Raw genomic sequence first — 19,665 nt, forward strand, 5'->3', positions numbered from 1 at the left:
CCGAATGAGGACCAGTATTTGGCAGTTACTGCCAAAAGAAACAGGCGGAGCACAGCCTCAGACCTGTCTCGTCAGCTCTCTTCAGCCACTGGTACGACAATTTCAAGGCAGACCGTGTACAGACGCTTAGGGCAGATTGGTCTATATGCTCGTAGACCTGTCAGATGCGTTTACTTACTGCAACTCACTGTCGCCTGCGGTTAGCCTGGAGTAGAGAGCCTGCATTGTGGACACCGCAACAGTGGGCTTGTGTGATGTTTTCCGACGAGTCCAGGTTTAGCTTGCAGTATGATTCTCGCCGGACTTTCATATGGAGAGCTCCAGGTACCCGTTACCACCAAGAAAACATCATTGAACAACACCGTTACGGAGGTGCAGGAGCGCTCGTTTGGGGTGGAATTATTCTGGGTTCCAGAACTGACCTGCATGTTCAAATTGGTACCATGTAATATTGTTTTTTTTTTTTTTTTTTTTTTTTTTTTTTTTTTTTTTTTTTTTTTGTAAATAGGGTTTTTTTTGTAATTTGCTCCACGGAGAAAAAATGGCTAATTTTTTTAATAATATCAAACATATCGCATCTTTTTTTGCTCTTTACCTTTTGTTTAATAAATAAGCTTTACAAATAAGTCAAATTTGTTTTGCTTCTAACTCTTCCTTTGCCTGATTTTGCATTATTCTTAATTTATGGACATGAGTGTATATATATATGGGCGCCATATATAGAGAGAGAGATAGACTCGTATATACGCATAGTAGGTAGGGGAGGTAGGAGGCCTTAAAAAGCTTAAAAGGAGACGGATTCTATTATATATATCCACCGTTTCAATTTAAACATATAAATATAATTCAGGAGAACATGCTAGGGACTCCTAAGCCTTCGGGCCCCTATGCGGAAGCATTCCTTGCATACCAATATTTACGCCACTGAATACATTATGTATTACATGCCAAAAAAGTAAAACCGGTGAATGTAGTTTTACGAGGCTTGCCTTCCGACTGCACCAGGGATGAAACTAAAGGAAAATTGATTGTAGATGGATTCAACATCATTAAAGTTAATCAAATTCCCATATTTAAAACTAGGAAACCATTGCCTCTATTTCAGATACAGTAAGCCAATATTTCGGGAACTGAGAAAATTCACGACATTGGTAACTTTCTCTGTTTTGATGTTAAAGTTGAACTATATAAATACACAGTTGTGGCTCAAATGCCAGTAATGCCAACATTTCTGCCACCTTTTGGACGAATATAAACTCGCTCCGAGGTGTGCTAAATGCTCTCTGCCTCATAAGAACTTGGAATGTGAAGCAAAATTTATTAATAAGCTCATCTGTTTTAACTTTGGTGGAGCTCATGCTGCCAACTTTCATTTATGTCCGAAAAATTCCACTAATATGAAAATCCACTAGATCCCAGGATATTAATGAAACTCGATTTGAGGGCATATTTCCGCCAATAATCAAGGAGAAACTCCTAATTCAGAAGAGGAATTCAAAGGGTGGAACTCTAATTCCTAATTCTGAATTCTTTACTGTTCTAATTCTAATTCCACTTCTAAGTGTTGTCCCAGCAGGGAAGCAAATACAGGTAAATCTAAAAAAAATCATTGAACCAAATAAGCAGATTTTATTGCCACCGCTAAACAGAGCAAATGAAACAAGTAAAACGAAATGCTCAAAAGAAAAATTCTACAAAGAACATCTCCGCTTTTATAGATTTTATCAATTTTATCAATAGAACATCGCAGCTTTTATAGATTTTATCAATATCATTCACAAAAATAAGATTTTTGATGAATTCAATGTCATAAGAACAATCACTGGCAACATGGCTGAAGTTCATACTGCTGCCACTTGTATTAACAATTTTTTTGTGCTGTTTAACATTCTGGAAGACATATTTAGCAGAAATTTATCTGGTGTAAATGGAAACTAAATATGTGTGTTATTGTGCTGAGAGTTTAGAATTTTCTATCTGAATTTATCTTCAATTTGTGGGAACTCTGGTAGTTTTGTAGTTACTCGTAGCTTATGTATTTGTAGTTTTGGTTTATTTGTTTGTTTTTCTTAATTTTATTACGTGCCTTATATTTTCACAACTGCCTTTTACATGCCATGCTTTGTATTCTCACGTCTTCAGCTGGACAACTACGACTAATTTCCGGACTTTTCTTGTGAATATTATTATGTTTCTTCAACTTAGGAACTTTTGTAATTAGAATCTTCTCTTTTAATTGGCCTTGATAAATTCGAAAAAGAATATTCTTCAGCGGAGGTCAGTTAACCTAAGTACTACGGTGTTGCACCATTCTACTCAGGAATTCTGGAAACGGGTTTCAGTACTATTGCCAATCTTCTTAACAAAAAAGAGAAAGAAAGAAATAAGAAAGAAACAGATTGTCAATCACTTGCTGAGAAGATTTAAGGTTAAACCTGAGTAATATGAAGTCAAGTATTAAAAATTTGCCACTAAAGCATGAGTTTCATCCCTCCTATTAAAAACATTGATTATTTTGTGCGCTTATTTTATGTAAGAATGTTACTATATTTGCATTTTGTGTCCTTTCCGTTAATAAAAATACAATAATAAAAATTTTATATTTGAACCTACATTACATTACATTGAATTACATTTTAAAAAAAAATTCTACTCTGCATTAAGCCCTATCAAAGTGAGTAGTTCTGTGTCAGATGTCCAAAATACATTTGAAATTGAAGAATTTTTAAAAATTCATTATTAGGGTAGCATACCAAAACCAACTGTGGACCATCTGGTGTAGATGAACAAAGACCGGGAGAGAAGGGATGAGAAAAAGCGAGCATAAATTCATGTGGAGGCACCAAATCTTTTAAGTGCTTAGGACCTCTAAAAATCTTAATTCGGCCTAGCTGACAGCTGTCATTGTCAAGTAAATTTTCATTCTCTGTCACTTGTCACGTGACGTCTCCATACATTTTGTTTTCACCCGAGTGTTTTGGAATACCATGGGTGAAATGTTACGCACGGTTTTACTCTGCTTTGGAACGCTCGAGTATAAATATCACCCTGCCTGACCGGTTTGGGAATAACCTCTAAGAAGGAATCCATGAAAAATAGAAAAAAATCAGTTAGTATGGAAAAAACTACGGGAAAAAATGCTTGGGAACTTCTGCTTTAGACTATATACATGGTTTGGAAATTTAATTTGTATCATTTTATGAACCCTGCCATTATTACAGATGCAGTCACAAGCTTTAGAAATGTCTAAAAATATTGCTTTTGGCCCAAGTTTTTTTCTAACTCACATATTATCAATTACTTGTATGAACTGGTGCATAATGCTGTAATTGTGTTAAAATCTGAAATTTAGACTGGTATCTAAATGTAAGCGGTGCATGTAATTTGACGAATTTAAGGAATATTTTTTTCTGTTAACTTTTAGAAATTTTCTGAAGATGATTGATGGCTTTATAGTTTTAGCTAAGCGTTGTTCTGCAATGAGATAGTAAAAGTGGGGTTATTCCAGGCTCAACTGAGTAAGAAGAAATTTAGTTTAATTTTAAAATAGTTTGTTAGTTTAATTTGTAATATTTGCTAACAATCCTTTGAGGGAAGGATTAATGTGGGAAGCTTTTGCCAACTTCTTCTTCTAACAATAAATTATATGTATATAGGTTGATTAGTTACTACACAGACAAACTTACAGGATGTGTAGTGGGATACAGAGACGACTCGAAATCATGAAGAAATGAAGGGTAACAAATGCCGTAGTTACAAGCTATGGTGCAAAGAAGCAGAGAAAAAGAACAGAAACAGGAACACATTAATGGGACAGAAAACATTTTATTGACAGGGTGTACTACAACAGATGTTCCAAATTACGATCAGAAGTTGTCTAGCAGGCTTGACAGGGTGTACTACAACAGATGTTCCAAATTACGACCAGAAGTTGTCTAGCAGGCTTGACAGTGGCGCTGCATGGAATTCCTTATGTCCTGGAAGTTATCGCTGTCGATTCATTGTAACTGTCGTTAAACTACAAATCTCGCGTAATCTTCTGTTCACACTTGCGAAGGTCGTGTGATGTGGAGCACGCCTATTCGGGTAATGTTCCTGGTACAACCGCCGAGCAGCGTGCCCGTTGCAATCCGCAGCTCCATACACGATCAGCATGTTGGCCAGTTCATCCTCTTGAATGCGCGTTCATCCTACTACCTCGGGAAACTGATCACAAATGACGACTTCCATCAGGATCGCTGTTCACGCAACCTTCCGTTAAGCGCCATCTACCGCAAGACTGCTGGAAGGAATCTTGCAGAACTTAACGAATTCCATGCAGCGCTGCTGTCAGGACAGGTTGAACACTTCTGGTCGGAATTTCGAACACCTGTTGTAGTAGGATCAAGGAAGGGTTCATTTACGAGACTCATAGGCTTAATGCCTTTACCCCACTTCATCAAAGATTAAATAATTATCATGAAAAATATGGTTCGGTAAAGAGGTAGTATTTAGTGTCGAATTGTCAAAATAACAAAACTTAAACTGCCTTCCACAGTGAAAAAAGGTAAAAGTACTGAAGGACTTAATTTAATATTTTTGAGGTCGAGTAAAGAGCCAGAACCACCAGAACCAGTTTTGCAGGATTACATCATGAATATTGAAAAAATTCGATAATCCCTCAATCAGTGATCTTGTGGTGTTCACAACACGAGAAAAGGAGCACTCACGAAAGGTTATTCACGTCACGTCACGTCGTCAAAAGCATAGCTAACTAACTCTATAAGTTGGCCATGGTCAAAAGTGATTCGGGTCTGGGGAGGGAACGTAGCGGGGAATTCGTTAGGCGAGTTAAGTTTAAAAAGACAGGGCCAGAACTGCCTCGGAGGAGAAACATGAGATAAATAGATTAATAGCTTTAACTTTAAGTGTTATGATATAATAGTAATAAATTAAAGAAATGCGCTTAAAGAGATTACGTTTAGTTAAAATATCTGTACACAAGAACTCTTTTAGCAGGGAACAAAGAAGTGCTTACTTTTAAGTTAAGACCGCTTACGGGACATTGTTACGAGCTTTCCAGGGTGCATCTGGGTCTTTTACTAGATGACTCAATCTCTGGATGATAAATAGGCAACGAATGGAGAACGAGGTTACCGATCGAAGGAATCTTTTTGAAAAATTTAACCGAAAGTCGCTGTATAAAGCGATTTAAGGAAATAATTTTGGCTGTATTATGAATATCCTCGATCGTAGATTCGCCGAAGCATAATACTTGAGAAAATTCGGATATATTTCCTGTTAGTAATTGCTGCTGCGCTCCATACGGGTCTTGCACAAGTGAGAATAGGCCTTATCATTGATTTATAGAGCAAAATCTTGTTTTTCGTGACAGGTCACTTTTTCTAGCCAAAGAAAAGAAAAAAAAAAAGGCAGTAATTAGGGATTTGACAACCTTCGCATCTTAAATTGTTATCTTATTGAGGTTGGCAAGTTAATTTTGTATCAAGCATTATTCCTAGACACTTATAAGTAGGAACCCAGGGAATTGGTTCTCCGAAGAATTCCTGTTGTAGTACAACCTTTCAACAAAATGTTTCCTGTTCCATTAATGGGTTGCTGTTTCTGTTATTTTTCTCTGCTTCTTTACACCATAGCTCGCAGCTGTGGTATTTGCGAACCTGCATTTGTGCTGATTCTCGTTGTTCGGCATGTTATTTTAACTCAGATTCTCCGTGATTCTCTAATTTTTTTCCCTAGGCAAAGTTTAATTCATATTGTAATATTAGAATGAAAACGAAGAGCTTGTTAAATACGACTGTAAATGTATACCATTTGTCCATTCATCAACTCATTTCTACCTAAATAATCTCTCAAAAATTTAAGCACAACCAAACAAGCTTATTCTACCAAAATAATAACATTTTACAGCTGTTGCCACTCAAGCAAAACTAAAAAGGAAATTAATATTACACTGATTGAATGTAGATGAACAATGCTATACGTTACATACTCCCACCTTTTTATAAAAGAATTTTTATCAAAATAAATATTTAATTAAACTAAAAGTTAACCTAAAATTCCATTTTGAAATTCACTTAAAAGTCTATTTTAAAGTTCACTTAAAAGTCTATTTTAAAATTCACTTAAAAGTCTATTTCAAAGTCCTTGAATCTAAAATACACTATTATAGCTCGACCACTGCATAATCTAATCTAATCTATTGTGCTCATCCAAATAGCCATAAAAAGTTTTGCCATCTGGATCAAAAACTGGTTTAGGTTTAGAAATTACTTTATCAAATAAGGATTTCTTTCTAACCTTTATCATTCCTGTGTGAGTTGACTCAATCATTTCTTTCTCAAATTGTGATTTAGAATAACTTTTGTAATTCATAATCTCAACACCTGATGTTTCAGAAGGACTTTTTTCAAGCTGTTCTTCACCACACTCGTCACTTTTACTTGGTCCAATCCGATGGTTCCAAGCTTCGTTACCCACCAGCGGCCGAGCGGTAAAGTCGCTGAACACTGGTAGTTCGGTCCGAGGTTCGAATCCCGCGAACGGGCTGGCTGCATGGGTGTTTTCGTGGTTTTCCCCATGTGTAACGTGTATACGAGCCAGTTTCCCTTAGAAAGTCCTCCACGAAGGCATCCCTCCCCTTAGGCAGATAGCCCTAGTGTGCTTTGCTGTAATTAAATACACCATAAACAATACACACCAAGCTTCGTTATCGGAATCGTCATCATACGGAAATTTTGGACATCCTTCTTCTCGAATAGCATAATTATCGTCATTAAAAAGCTCTTTCATTTACCTGTCAAGTTTTTCAGGACCAAAATCACTTTCAATATCATCTTCGTTAAGGTTCAATTCATTTTGACCAGGCTCTTCTTTCAACTTTAAAAAATTTTCTTCAGATTATTTTCTATTTGAATCTTTCAAACGTTTTAGATCTTTTCTTTTCTGCTCTTTCTTTCTTTTTATTCTTTCAACGTATTCTTCACGCCTCTTCTTCCTTTTATTATCAAGACGTCTAAGAGAATCTTTAATCATCTTTGGATATCGTTTAATGAATTTTGAATCCGGCTCTTCAAATCGGAAAATATATTTATTTTCAAACAATTCTTGCCTTTTCATATCTTTTCCATCATCACTTGACACTGCAATATCTGTTTCTTCATAAGTCGGAATCTCACCATTTTTATATTTTCCTTTACACTTCTTATCTAAAATAAAATATCTTAAAATTTTCTTATTCTCATCCAGGTTTGGATCATTCCTAAACTTCTTCAAAAAGGACATTTCTTGCTTAACATCTTTTGGTACTTCTTTTACTTGACCTTTTAAACATTTTAAATAATCAGCATCTTCATCTTCTCTTAAATTTGCTATAAAATGATCATTTACGACCTTATCAATTTCACTTCTAGATTTCAATTCAAAGGGATCTGTAATGCCAATGGCTTCTAATTCCCAAAGGTTTCTGATATCTTGATTGTGAATTAAGAGGGAGATAACAACAGCAGCAATAGAATTTACACTTCCAAGTTGTTGGCGATATACCCATCAAAACCCATCCGAGCAGTGTTTCCATGGCAAAAATGCCTGTACTTAATTTCTGTATTTTCCCGTATAAATATTTCCTGCAAAGTCTGAGCCTATCAAAAGATCAATCTTTGGGTTGACACAATCAACATCTGTGATATAAATTCCCTTTCAAGCTAATTATGATATCCAAGGTCCTTTCTGTAGACTAGGTATAGATCCACAAATTACAGTCTGATCTAACACAGGAATCTTGCAGCTATAACTAGTATGCAGATTCTCAACAGTTATTTTATAACATTTATGATTCATATCAGATGTCCATCCTCCAAACACAACATGTGTTAATTTTTTATGAGCTTCTGATCTTATTCCTAAAGATTCTACTGTTGATTTTAAAACATAGGAGTATTCAGATCCAGTATCGATCAATGCTCGAAGATGAAGTTTCTTTCCTTCATGTTGAAGGGCAACCACTAAAGTTTGAAGCAAAACTCTTCCTGAAGTGCCCGTTGAAGAAAGACTGCTAATTTCACGATTTCCTTGATTGCACTCGACAGGAACTTTTGATTTCTGCTTAAATTCTGGACAACAAACAATGTAATGCTTCCTACCGCAAAAAATGCATAGAACTTTACTTTTACAACTTTTAGCTCGATGGTTTGTTTTCAAACACGTAAAGCAACATTTTTTCTCTTTCATAATTTTCAATTTGTCATCATGACTTAAATTTTGTGCTTTGTAGCAATCTTTGCTTTGATGAGATTTCTCACAGAAAATACAACTTACAACATTGTTGTTATTTATTTCTTTTGCCCCCGAAAACAAATTGCTTACAGTAGGTATAGTAATATCTTCCCTATCCTCATGAACTTTTATATAGGGATCACTTTGCTTCATACCTGACTTTGCTAGAGTTATTATTTCTTCCCCTTCGACCTCAGCCCTTAGAAAATTTAAAAGTTGACTCAGTCTTGCACTATATGATTTCTCTTCATTTACTGAGTTTCTCAACCAAACTCTCAACACGTCTTCTGGAATACACGACTCCTACAAGGGGGAAGAATTGCAGAATATTTGTCTGATGTCATCCCAAAGGATTCTAAAGCTCTGAGGTGGGATTCAAGTTTATCATACAATTGAGTGGTACTCATCCTTAATTTGGTAGCGTTTTTAACAACTAAAGTTAATAGTTCACGAACATAGTATTCCATTAACAATTCCTCAGGGCCAAATCTTGCTTTGAGGCTTTCAATCGCTTTTGAATAATTTTCTGCCGTAGGTTGATAGCTATCGATAATCTCTTTCGCTCTTGTAACTGGCGACATACATTGTATTAAATATTGGAATTTGTCTTCCAATTTCATTTCTTTATGATCGTGAATTCGTTTAAACTGACTCAAGAAACATAACCATTCTTTAACTTCGCTAAATTTCATTAGTTCAAGTTTGGGAAGTTTTATTTTTGATTTCTCATTACTTAATATATTCCTGTTTGGCTGTGATTTACTTTCTATAAAAGAATTGACACAAACTATAGCTTTATAAAATTTGACTTTATATTATTCTACAGATTCAAATTCATCAGAATAACTTTTACCATTATCGTTTGCACTTAAAGCAAGTTCTAAAATTTCGTTATCAAATTTATAAAATTTCGTTATTGATGTTAAGATTAAGTTATTGATTAAGTAGCTATTTTAATCTTAACATCAATTATATCACTTTCATAATCAATCAGAGACATTAAACTTTTATATGTCTTAGTAAACGATGTTCGTAACGGAGATCGCTTCTTAACAAGATGCTCCATTGCAAACCAAAACCAAAATTCAATTAATTATTTCTTATATAAAATACTCACCTCTTATATTTAATAACGTACTGAGGGTCACCAAATGAAAAATACGATAGTAACTCTATACCATTTTGTCCATTCATCGACTTATTTCTACCTAAATAATCTCTCAAAAATTTAAACACAACCATACCAAACTACCAAAATAATATACAAAATCAAATTAAGAATTAGCACGTGCAATAAAAACACTCACCAACGAAAATGGCGGAATACGATTTCTATTTTTACTAGATTTACGTATTTGGCGCCAGTGTCCAGTTTGGCGTGAAAAAGATAACCCTCCGACCAATCACAGCAAAGTACACTTTTCCGTAAACATTTGGCGTTTGTCTGTACATAATTGTTCAAACTCCTCAAACTCCAATAACATTTTACATCTGTTGCCACTCAAGCAAAACTAAAAAGGAAATTAATATTACGCTGTTTGAATGTAGATGAACAATGCTATACTTTACAGAGCTTATTAATTGGTTTCAAATAAATCCGAAAAGTTAAAAAAAATTACATGAAAATTAAGATAAAAGAGTGGACATTGGAGTGCAATTCTGTGTTTTCGAGTATACTGAATCGAGTCATTCGATTTTAAGATATTGGCAACATTTTTATAAGCAGACCTTAGTGGATATTGTATTGTACATTCATTTAGTGTATGCCTGGGGGTGTGTTGTCGTACGTTGAACGTTGTGTGCAAGTTTAAAGCAATGACTTCTAAAGCTGATAGCGAAAAACAAAAGCTGATTCAAGATAAGTGCCAGATTATACTGGGAAATTTATTACGTGAAGAGGACAATAAATATTGTGTTGATTGCGATGCGAAAGGTGAGTTGATAAATGTTTGAGAAGAATTCGATGTGGTATGATCTTGGAAGAAATTAATTTTAGTAATCTCATTTTTACTGTTATGTGTGCTTTTAGCTAAAACTATTTAATTAAAATTTCAATTTTTTTTTGGTTTGTTTATAATTTACCCTGAAATTGTTTGATAAAATAAGAAAATTATAATTTATGCGGACTATTGTAAATTGTCAACTCTTGTCTAGTTTGAAAAGTATTGCATGGTTGTTTGCTCTATTTTTTTAGTTGAAGTACAAAACAATAATGATATATTTTCCCAAGAGTGCTATGTATTAATTTTTAGTGTACTTCAAGTACATTAGATTATGCACTCTATAAGAATAAATATGTGTCAATTTTTTTTAAGGTTGATCTTTACATTACGGTAACTTGCCGATTTTTTGGCGAAAATTTGGCGACCAACTCCCCTACAGCAACCCTCTATTTTTTTTCCCCCCGCCGCCATTTTGTCTTCACGAAGTAAAGACGTTTCTTTTCTTCTTATCTACTGAACACTTCTTCCAACAATCTACTAGCCGAATTACACTTATGCTAGAAATTTTATCAAACAAAACTGCTTAATCATGACAAATATTCACTGCAAAATTCGGAAAAAGTGCACAATACCATACACCTTACGCGTTTTTCAAAATAACACATACACATAAACCATGTACACGCCGACTTATTTTTACTTAAAAAACATCCCAGAATTGCACAAAAATGGCATTGCGCACACTCTTCACTATATCCATGTACACTGCTTTTTTTCTCATAAATTCGAAAAATTTCACGAAAATACATGACAATTTTCTCAATCTTTAAACCCGGTAAAAAGAACATATATGAAATTACCTGATCGCGAAAAAGTATTTACCCTTTACAAATATGAACATTTACACATATAAAATAAATAAAATATCCAAAAACTTTTACCTCTAAATCATCTATTACATTATACACGTCACCAACGAATTCATACATGAAGCATTACAAATATTTAGTATCAAATATTTAAATTATTTCCATGCACGTTTATTTCAACTTAAACGTAAACCAAATTCCTACAAGCATAAAATTCACAAAATAACTATCATTTCATTAAAATATCACTGAACCATGTACACGTCGACTTATTTTTACTTAAAAAAACATCCCAGAATTGCACAAAAATGGCATTGCGCACACTCTTCACTATATCCATGTACACTGCTTTTATCTCATAAATTAAAAAAAATTTCACGAAAATACATGACAATTTTCTCAATCTTTAAACCCGGTAAAAAGAACATACATGAAATTACATGATCGCGAAAAAGTATTTACCCTTTACGAATATGAACATTTCCACATATAAAATAAATAAAATATCCAAAAACTTTTACCTCTAAATCATCTATTACATTATACACGTCACCAACGAATTCATACATGAAGCATTACAAATATTTATTATCAAATATTTAAATTATTTCCATGCACATTTATTTCAACTTACACCAAATTCCTACAAGTATAAAATTCACAAAATAACTATCATTTCATTAAAATATAATTAAATTCAAAAACACCACTTAAAATATACATGAGCACATACATTCAATTAATAAAAATTACCTTACAATCCTAATTACTTTAAACTAAATCATTGCTAATAACAATTTTCCCAATAATACCAAATTCCTTTCCACCTTACATTTCCAACAATGCATAAAAATAATTAAAAATACTAACTTACCTAATCTCCTTCAGAATCTTCATTACGTGGCGGATACACTTTTCTTCATTCTCTTTCAGAATCTTTAAAATCATACTTATCTTTCAAAGCAAGATACCAGGTAAAATAAATAACATAATAAAACATGTTTATTTCTCTCTCACACAACCTTAAAAAACATTTCTTACTATCCTTTTCAATACCACTAAATACCCATTTCGAATTCACTTTACTTACGGCCATGGGATCCAAAAATTCACAAACACTATTTCACACAACACAGAATAAAGCCAAATACAAAATTTTCAGATTTTTTCCCGATTTGCCCCCTTTTCCGATTAAAGAACCGTAATTCGTCCATTAATATCACATGACATATCTCATGATCTCTCATTTCCCCCACACAAAATAATGCGTAATCGGAACTCAGTACTGCTCACATTATTACCAAAGTCCCAGGTAGTAACCTTTATCGCCTCCAAAATGTCGCCAAACTACCAGTTACCGTAATGTAAAGATCAACCTTTTTTAATTAAAATTTGTCTGCAGTTTTAAATTTATTAATAGCTATTTATATTATGCGTGCGTTCAACGTCATTTCTCATGTGTATAATTTCGTGCTTTGGGTAAAATTCTGTCTCTTTAAATAATTCATTTATAAATGTGTATTGAAATTTAATCCTGAAAACTAGAATCATCTCTAGCTCTTTTCATGTGTATGGTAAAGTTATTTCAAGCATTAGAAATTAATTTTTGATGTGTCTTGCTGTTTACTAATTCATTTAAAGCTTTACTTATTTAATAACCTGCAAGATTTGTAAAATGTGGTGTAAATTTTTTGTGTTGTAAAATACTTTAAGGCAATTTTCCTGTATCGTTAGACTAAATATTCATCCAGGTCTTTATATTAATTGTTATGGCCTGAAATGAAGTGTATATTGTGGAAATATAAAATTCATTAATGTGTTACTTTGAACAGAGTTTTAAGGTGTAGGAACAGTAAAATGCATTTGTAATGGTATTCAGTTTTTAAGATGTAGTTTGAGCATTATTAGGTAACTGAGATACATCCACTAGGTAAAAGTATAGTTTGGGCTACCCCTTGGCTAAACTTGGCGATTTTTGGCGGTACATGGATATCGATTTTGTGCAATTTTTTGACTCGTTATTTTGGCTTGCGTAGCGGTGATTTTTGGTGCAAAAATCGCTGCTACACAAAGCCAAAATAACAAGACAAACAATTGCACAAACTTGGTATCCATGTACACGTCGACATATTTTCACTTGAAAAAAATGCCTCAATTGCACAAACTTGCATTATGCACTCCCTTTACTTTGTCCATGTACACATCGATATATTTTCACTTAAAAAGTCAAAGGAGCACCAAATTCTACAATATAGGCAAACAAAAAATACATAATCTCAATAAAATACATTTTAAATCAAACAATAAAATAACATAAAAAAGGAAAAACATGTTATACATTTAAGCACTACCAAAAGCAAATATTCACTTACCATGATTTTCGAGTTCGCTTCGTACACCCAGAGCCACGTAAAAATCAAAATATCAATTGTACTCAAATGACTTTTTCAAACCAGGTACTCTTTCTGATCGAATACTTTACGTAGTGACCATCTGAACCTTTCTTCCTACAAACCCATTCAAATCCATCTAAACGGTTTTTACATTCGACTAGACGCATATCCTTCCTACATACAGGAAACTTATAATGGCTATTAAGTAAACCTTCATTTACACACCAGTCAATTAAAGCTCTTTTCCCCTTTCACTCCAAATCGCACAGAAACTTAAATTAATCTTACTACATTCGGCCATTCTACTGTCTAAAGAATCAAACCAACACACACCACAAAAACACTTACAAAACATCCCATGATTCAAAATAACTAGTGGAATTTCTGGGGGGGGTAAAGTGTAGAATCTCCCACTTTTTTGTTTGGCGTTTTTTACAAGAGTAAGAAGAATTGGATTTTTGTCAATTTTCTTTGACTTTTTAAGTGAAAATAGGTCGATGTGTACATGGATAAAGTCGAAAGACTGCGCAATGTCATTTTTGTGCAATTCTGGGATTTGTTTTAAGTGAAAATAGGTCGATGTACATGGATACCAAGAATGAGCAATTCTTAAAAATGTGCCAAGCAGTGGGTGATTCTGCACTTTCCCCTTTCTGGGATATGTGGGTAAAAATATATTTATGGGTGCCCCTTGGCAAAAATTGGCTATTTTAGACAGCACGTGGATACCGACTCTGTGCAATTCTTTGACTTGTTATTTTAGCTTTCCAAAAATCGCTGCTACACAAAGTCAAAGAATTGCACAAACTCTGTATCCATGTACACATTGACCTATTTTCACTTAAAAAAAAAAAAAAAAAAAAATCTGAGAATTGCACAAACTTGGCATAGCAGACTCCCTTGACTTTATCCATGTACACATCAACCTATTTTCACTTTAAAAGCATCAGAGAATTGCACAAACTTGGCATTGCGCACTGCCTTCACTTTGTCCATGTACACGTCGATCAATTTTCACTTAAAAAGTCAAAGGAGCACCCAATTCGGTTGATCTTTACAATATGGTAACTGGTAGTTTGGCGACATTTTGGAGGCGATAAAGGTTACTACCTGGGACTTTGGTAATAATGTGAGCAGTACTCAGTTCCGATTACGCATTATTTTGCGTGAGGGAAATGAGAGCTCATGGGATATTAGTGGACGAATTACGGTTCTTTAATCGGAAAAGGGGGGAAATCGGGGAAAAATGTGGAAATTTTGTATTTAGCTTTATTCTGTGTTGTGTGAAACAGTGTTGTTTAATTTTTGGATCCCATGGCCCTAACTCAAGTGAATTCAAAATGGGTATTTAGGCATTGTGATAAAGTGAAGTTTGCTTTTTATTTAGCGGAGAAAGTGTGGAGGAAAAATTCGCAGAAAAAATCTTTGAATAATTTTATTGAATGAATTAGAAAAGTGTATCCGCCACGTAATCAAGATTCTGAAGAAGATTAGGTAAGTTAGTATTTTTAATTATTTGAGGATATTATTTTTATGCATTGTTCTAAATGTAAAGTGGAAAGGAATTTGGTATTATTGGGAAAATTGTTATTAGCAAAGATTTAGTTTAAAGTAATTAGGATTGTAAGGTAATTTTTATTAATTTAATCTATGTGCTCATTTATATTTTAAGTAGTGCTTTTGAATTTAATTCTATTTTAATGAAATGATAGTTATTTTGTGAATTTTATGTTTGTAGGAATTTGGTATACGTTTAAGTTGAAATAAACGTGCATGGAAATAATTTAAATATTTGATACTAAGTATTTGTAATGCTTGCAGTATGAATTCGTTGGTGACGTGTATAATGTAATAGATGATTTAGAGGTAAAAGTTTTTGGATATTTTATATGTGGAAATGTTCATATTTGTAAAGGGTAAATACTTTTTCGCGATCATGTAATTTCATATATGTTCTTTTTACCGGGTATTTTCGTGAAATTTTTTTTAATTTATGAGATAAAAGCAGTGTACATGGATATAGTGAAGAGTGTGCGCAATGCCATTTTTGTGCAATTCTAGGATGTTTTTTTAAGTAAAAATAAGTCGACGTGTACATGGTTCAGTGATATTTTAATGAAATGATAGTTATTTTGTGAATTTTATGCTTGTAGGAATTTGGTTTACGTTTAAGTTGAAATAAACGTGCATGGAAATAATTTAAATATTTGATACTAAATATTTGTAATGCTTCATGTATGAATTCGTTGGTGACGTGTATAATGTAATAGATGATTTAGAGGTAAAAGTTTTTGGATATTTTATTTATTTTATATGTGTAAATGTTCATATTTGTAAAGGGTAAATACTTTTTCGCGATCAGGTAATTTCATATATGTTCTTTTTACCGTGTTTAAAGATTGAGAAAATTGTCATGTATTTTCGTGAAATTTTTCTAATTTATGAGAAAAAAGCAGTGTACATGGATATAGTGAAGAGTGTGCGCAATGCCATTTTTGTGCAATTCTGGGATTTTTTTTAAGTTAAAATAAGTCGGCGTGTACATGGTTTATGTGTATGTGTTATTTTGAAAAACGCAGTATGGTATTGTGCACTTTTTCCCAATTTTGCAGTGAATATTTATCATGATTAAGTAGTTTTGTTAGATAAAATTTCTAGCATAAGTGTAATTCGGCTAGTAGATTGTTGGAAGAAGTGTTCAGTAGATAAAAAGAAAAGAAACATGTCTTTACTTCGTGAAGACAAAATGGCGGCGGGAAAAAAAAAATAGAGGGTTGCTGTAGGAGAGTTGGTTGCCAAATTTTCACCAAAAAAACACCAAGTTACCATAATGTAAAGATCAACTCCCAATTCTATAGTACAGCCAAACAAAAAATACATAATCTCAATAAACTACATTTTAAATCAAACAGTAACATAACATTAAGAAGGAAATTCATCTTGTGCATCTAAGCACAACACAAAGTAAATATCCACTTACCTTATTTAGAAATTACTGAGGCTTTCAGTCTGTGACACAAAAATTTCCTTAACAGTATCCAAAAACTTCCTAAAATTATCTGAACTAGAATCCATATATCAGCATCGCTACATAAATTCATAAAAATAAGAGTAAAAAATATCTTCCGATGTCCAACCATACACATTTCCTTCCTACAAACAAGACATTATAATGGCTGCTAAGTAAATCTTCATTTACACACCAGTCAATGCACTTTCCCCTTTTCTTTCAAATCATACAGAAACTTCAAATTAATCTTACCGCATCCAGCCAGTCTACCATCAAATCCACAAAACAAGAAATGTACTTCCTAACCAACGCACACCACAACCCCTTACAAATCTTTTCCCCATCATTCAAAATTTACGGCAATCACGCAATCGATTACATCGTAATAGGGTTTCCATAACATTCAGCTACTCAGGTTACCATAAATGAAACAACAACTTCGTCATAATACACTCTTAGACAAAAAAAAAGATGCACCAAGAAGGAGTTATCTGAATGGGACGAAAATCTGTAGAAGTGATGTACATGTACAGAAAAACAAATGATTATAGTTTGAGAAAAATTGGATGATTTATTGAAGTGATAGAGCTTGACAAAGTGAAAAAGTCAGTAACGCGTTTGTCCACCTCTGGCCCTTATGCAAGCAGTTATTTGGCTTGGCATCGATTGATAGAGGTTGCGGATATCCTCCTGAGGGGTATCGGGCCAAATTATGTCCAACTGGCGCGTTAGATCATTAACCTCGAGCTGGTTGAAGGGTCCTGCCCATAATGCTCCAAACGTGCTCAATAGGAGAGAGATCCGGAGAGCTTGCTGGCCGAGGTAATGTTCGGCAAGCAGTAGAAATATATGCAGTGTGGGGGCGGGGATTATTTGCTGAAATGTTAGTAAAGGGTGATGTGACAGGGCAACACAACGGGCCTTAGAACTTCGTTGACGTACCGCTGTGCTGTAAGGTTGCGACGGATGACAACCAAAGGGGTCCTACTATGAAATGAAATGGCACCCCAAACCATCACTCCTGGTGTCTGCCGGAAGACGGTCAAGTTAGTATTGCACCGCTGTCCGGGTTGTCTCCAGATTCGCCTTCACTGGTTATCGGGGTTCAAAGCGGGACTCATCACTCAAGACTATTATACTCCAGTCAGTGACATACCAGTGCGAATGAGCCCGACACCACTGCAAACGGTCTTGACGTTGTACAGAGGTCAATGGTAGTCGGCACAAGGGGCGTCGTGACCTCAGCCTTGTTTCTGTGAGCTATCTATGAATGGTCCTTGCGTTCACTGAAGCACTAGTTGCACATACAGTCGATGATAATAATGCATCTAAGGCTGTGAGTGCCGCTCTGATGATTGCTCGCTCTTCACGGTTTGTCGTTTCTCTAGGCCTACCGCTTTCTTCTTGATGCTGTGTGCGGCCATGAGTCACCCATTCCTGTCAACATAGTCTATAGTGGCATCGCTCCTACTCAAATGTTGAGCTATTTGCAAATAAAACCAACTGGCTGCTGTGAGCCCAACTACACGACCTCTCTCAAATTCTGACATCTGCGCATATCGTTCGCACACCTGTATGCGCGACATAGTTACTGTCTACCAAAGTACACAGAATAAAATTCGTGAAGAATTTATGAATCGTAATTTCTCCTCTTAAATATCCTGCCACTTGCGCAGATCAGATGCACTGTAGTGACAACCGTTCATTCATTGGCAGCCAAAATGTAAAATTTTGAATTTTCCTTTGAAACCTGTATGCATATCGATTTGTGTCCAATTTGCTTTATATCTTCTCGGTGCATCATTTTTTTGTCTAAGAGTGTACAAGGGGCACACTTCAATCAACTCTAACCAATATGCGTTGTACTTTTCAACAATTTTCTTATTTCTGCTGTCGTGCACAAGTCGTACACAATTCCAAGTTTGTGAAATTCTCTTGATTTTTTTAAAGCGAAAACAAATTTTTGTGCATATGTATGTGGGAAGAACAACTATGTAAAAATTTTTTAAATGTGTGCATCTTGTATAAAAATAGGATGTCTTGGATGCGTCATTAAAATAAAGACTGGTTGATCTTTGGATTATGGTAACTTGGCGATTTTTTGGCAAAAATTTGACGACCAACTCTGCTACAGCAACACTCTATTTTTTTTTTTCACCACCATTTTGTCTTCATGAAGTAAAGACATATTTCTTTTCTTTTTATTTACTCAACACTTTTTCCAACAATCTCCTAGCCGAATTACACTTATGCTAGAAATTTTATGGAACAAAACTGCTTAATCATGATAAATATTAACTGCAAAATCGGGAAAAAGTGCAGAATCGCAAACTCCTTACCGCGTTTTTCAAAATCGCACATACACAGTAACCATGTACACGTCGACTTATTTTTACTTAAAAAAACATCACAGAATTGCACAAAAATGGCATTGCGCACACTCTTTACTTTATCCATCTAAACTGCTATTTTCTCATAAATTACAAAAATTTGCACGAAAATGCAGGAAAATTTTGTGAATCTTTAAACTCTGTAAAAAGCACATATATGAAATTACCTGATCGCGAAAAAGTATATACCCTATCCAAGGATAAACATTTCCACGTATAATATAAATAAAATATCCAAAAACTTTTACCTCTAAATTATCTATTATAAACGTCACCAACAAATTTCTAACAAAACATTAAAAATGGTTACAAATACTTACTGTCAAATATTTAAACTATTTCCATGCACGTTTACATCCACTCAAATGTATACCAAATTGCTACAAAACATATAATTCACAAAATAACTATCATTTAATTAAATTTAAACAAATTTAAATTTAATTTTTAACAAACAAGTATAAAAGTAAAAAAGCAAATTTAAATCCTAAAAAAAGAAAAAAAGCCAAAATAATTTTTTTTAAAAATGTGCAAACATATAAAAGATTTAATTCTCGAACTAATCTACAATATCATTTAAATTCAGAAGCATAAGCAAATCAAGTGCAAAATCAATCCATGAAAATAAATTCACTAATTTAGTAAATTAAAATTAAATTAAACAATTTTAAAAAAAAATGCATAAGTGAATGACCTTTGAGTAGGCAGAAGACAGACTTATCAAGGGGAAGTTGCCTCCAAACCTAACTCTCCAATCATTCAATTCGTGTTTCGTCATTCATGCAG

At 34.0% G+C, this 19,665-nt stretch overlaps 1 protein-coding gene across 4 annotated transcripts in view; it reads left to right on the forward strand.

Moving 5' to 3' along the window:
* Window positions 1-9,870: 9,870 nt before the first annotated feature.
* LOC118204096 (stromal membrane-associated protein 1) overlaps window positions 9,871-19,665 on the forward strand; it is an 89,579-nt gene continuing 79,784 nt past the window's right edge. For 2 of the 4 annotated variants that reach the window (XM_085808620.1, XM_085808622.1), the window contains exon 1: window positions 9,871-10,207. In XM_085808620.1, coding sequence (XP_085664746.1) covers window positions 10,090-10,207 — 118 coding nt within the window. In that variant the 5' untranslated portion in view covers window positions 9,871-10,089. The remainder of the gene's footprint in view (window positions 10,208-19,665) is intronic. The other 2 variants (XM_085808623.1, XM_085808621.1) reach the window with 2 other exon arrangements.

Source organism: Stegodyphus dumicola, chromosome X1, assembly GCF_044657685.1.
Source record: "Stegodyphus dumicola isolate Sdum_Otavi_A_Nest chromosome X1, ASM4465768v1".
Taxonomy (NCBI): Eukaryota; Metazoa; Arthropoda; class Arachnida; order Araneae; family Eresidae; genus Stegodyphus; species Stegodyphus dumicola.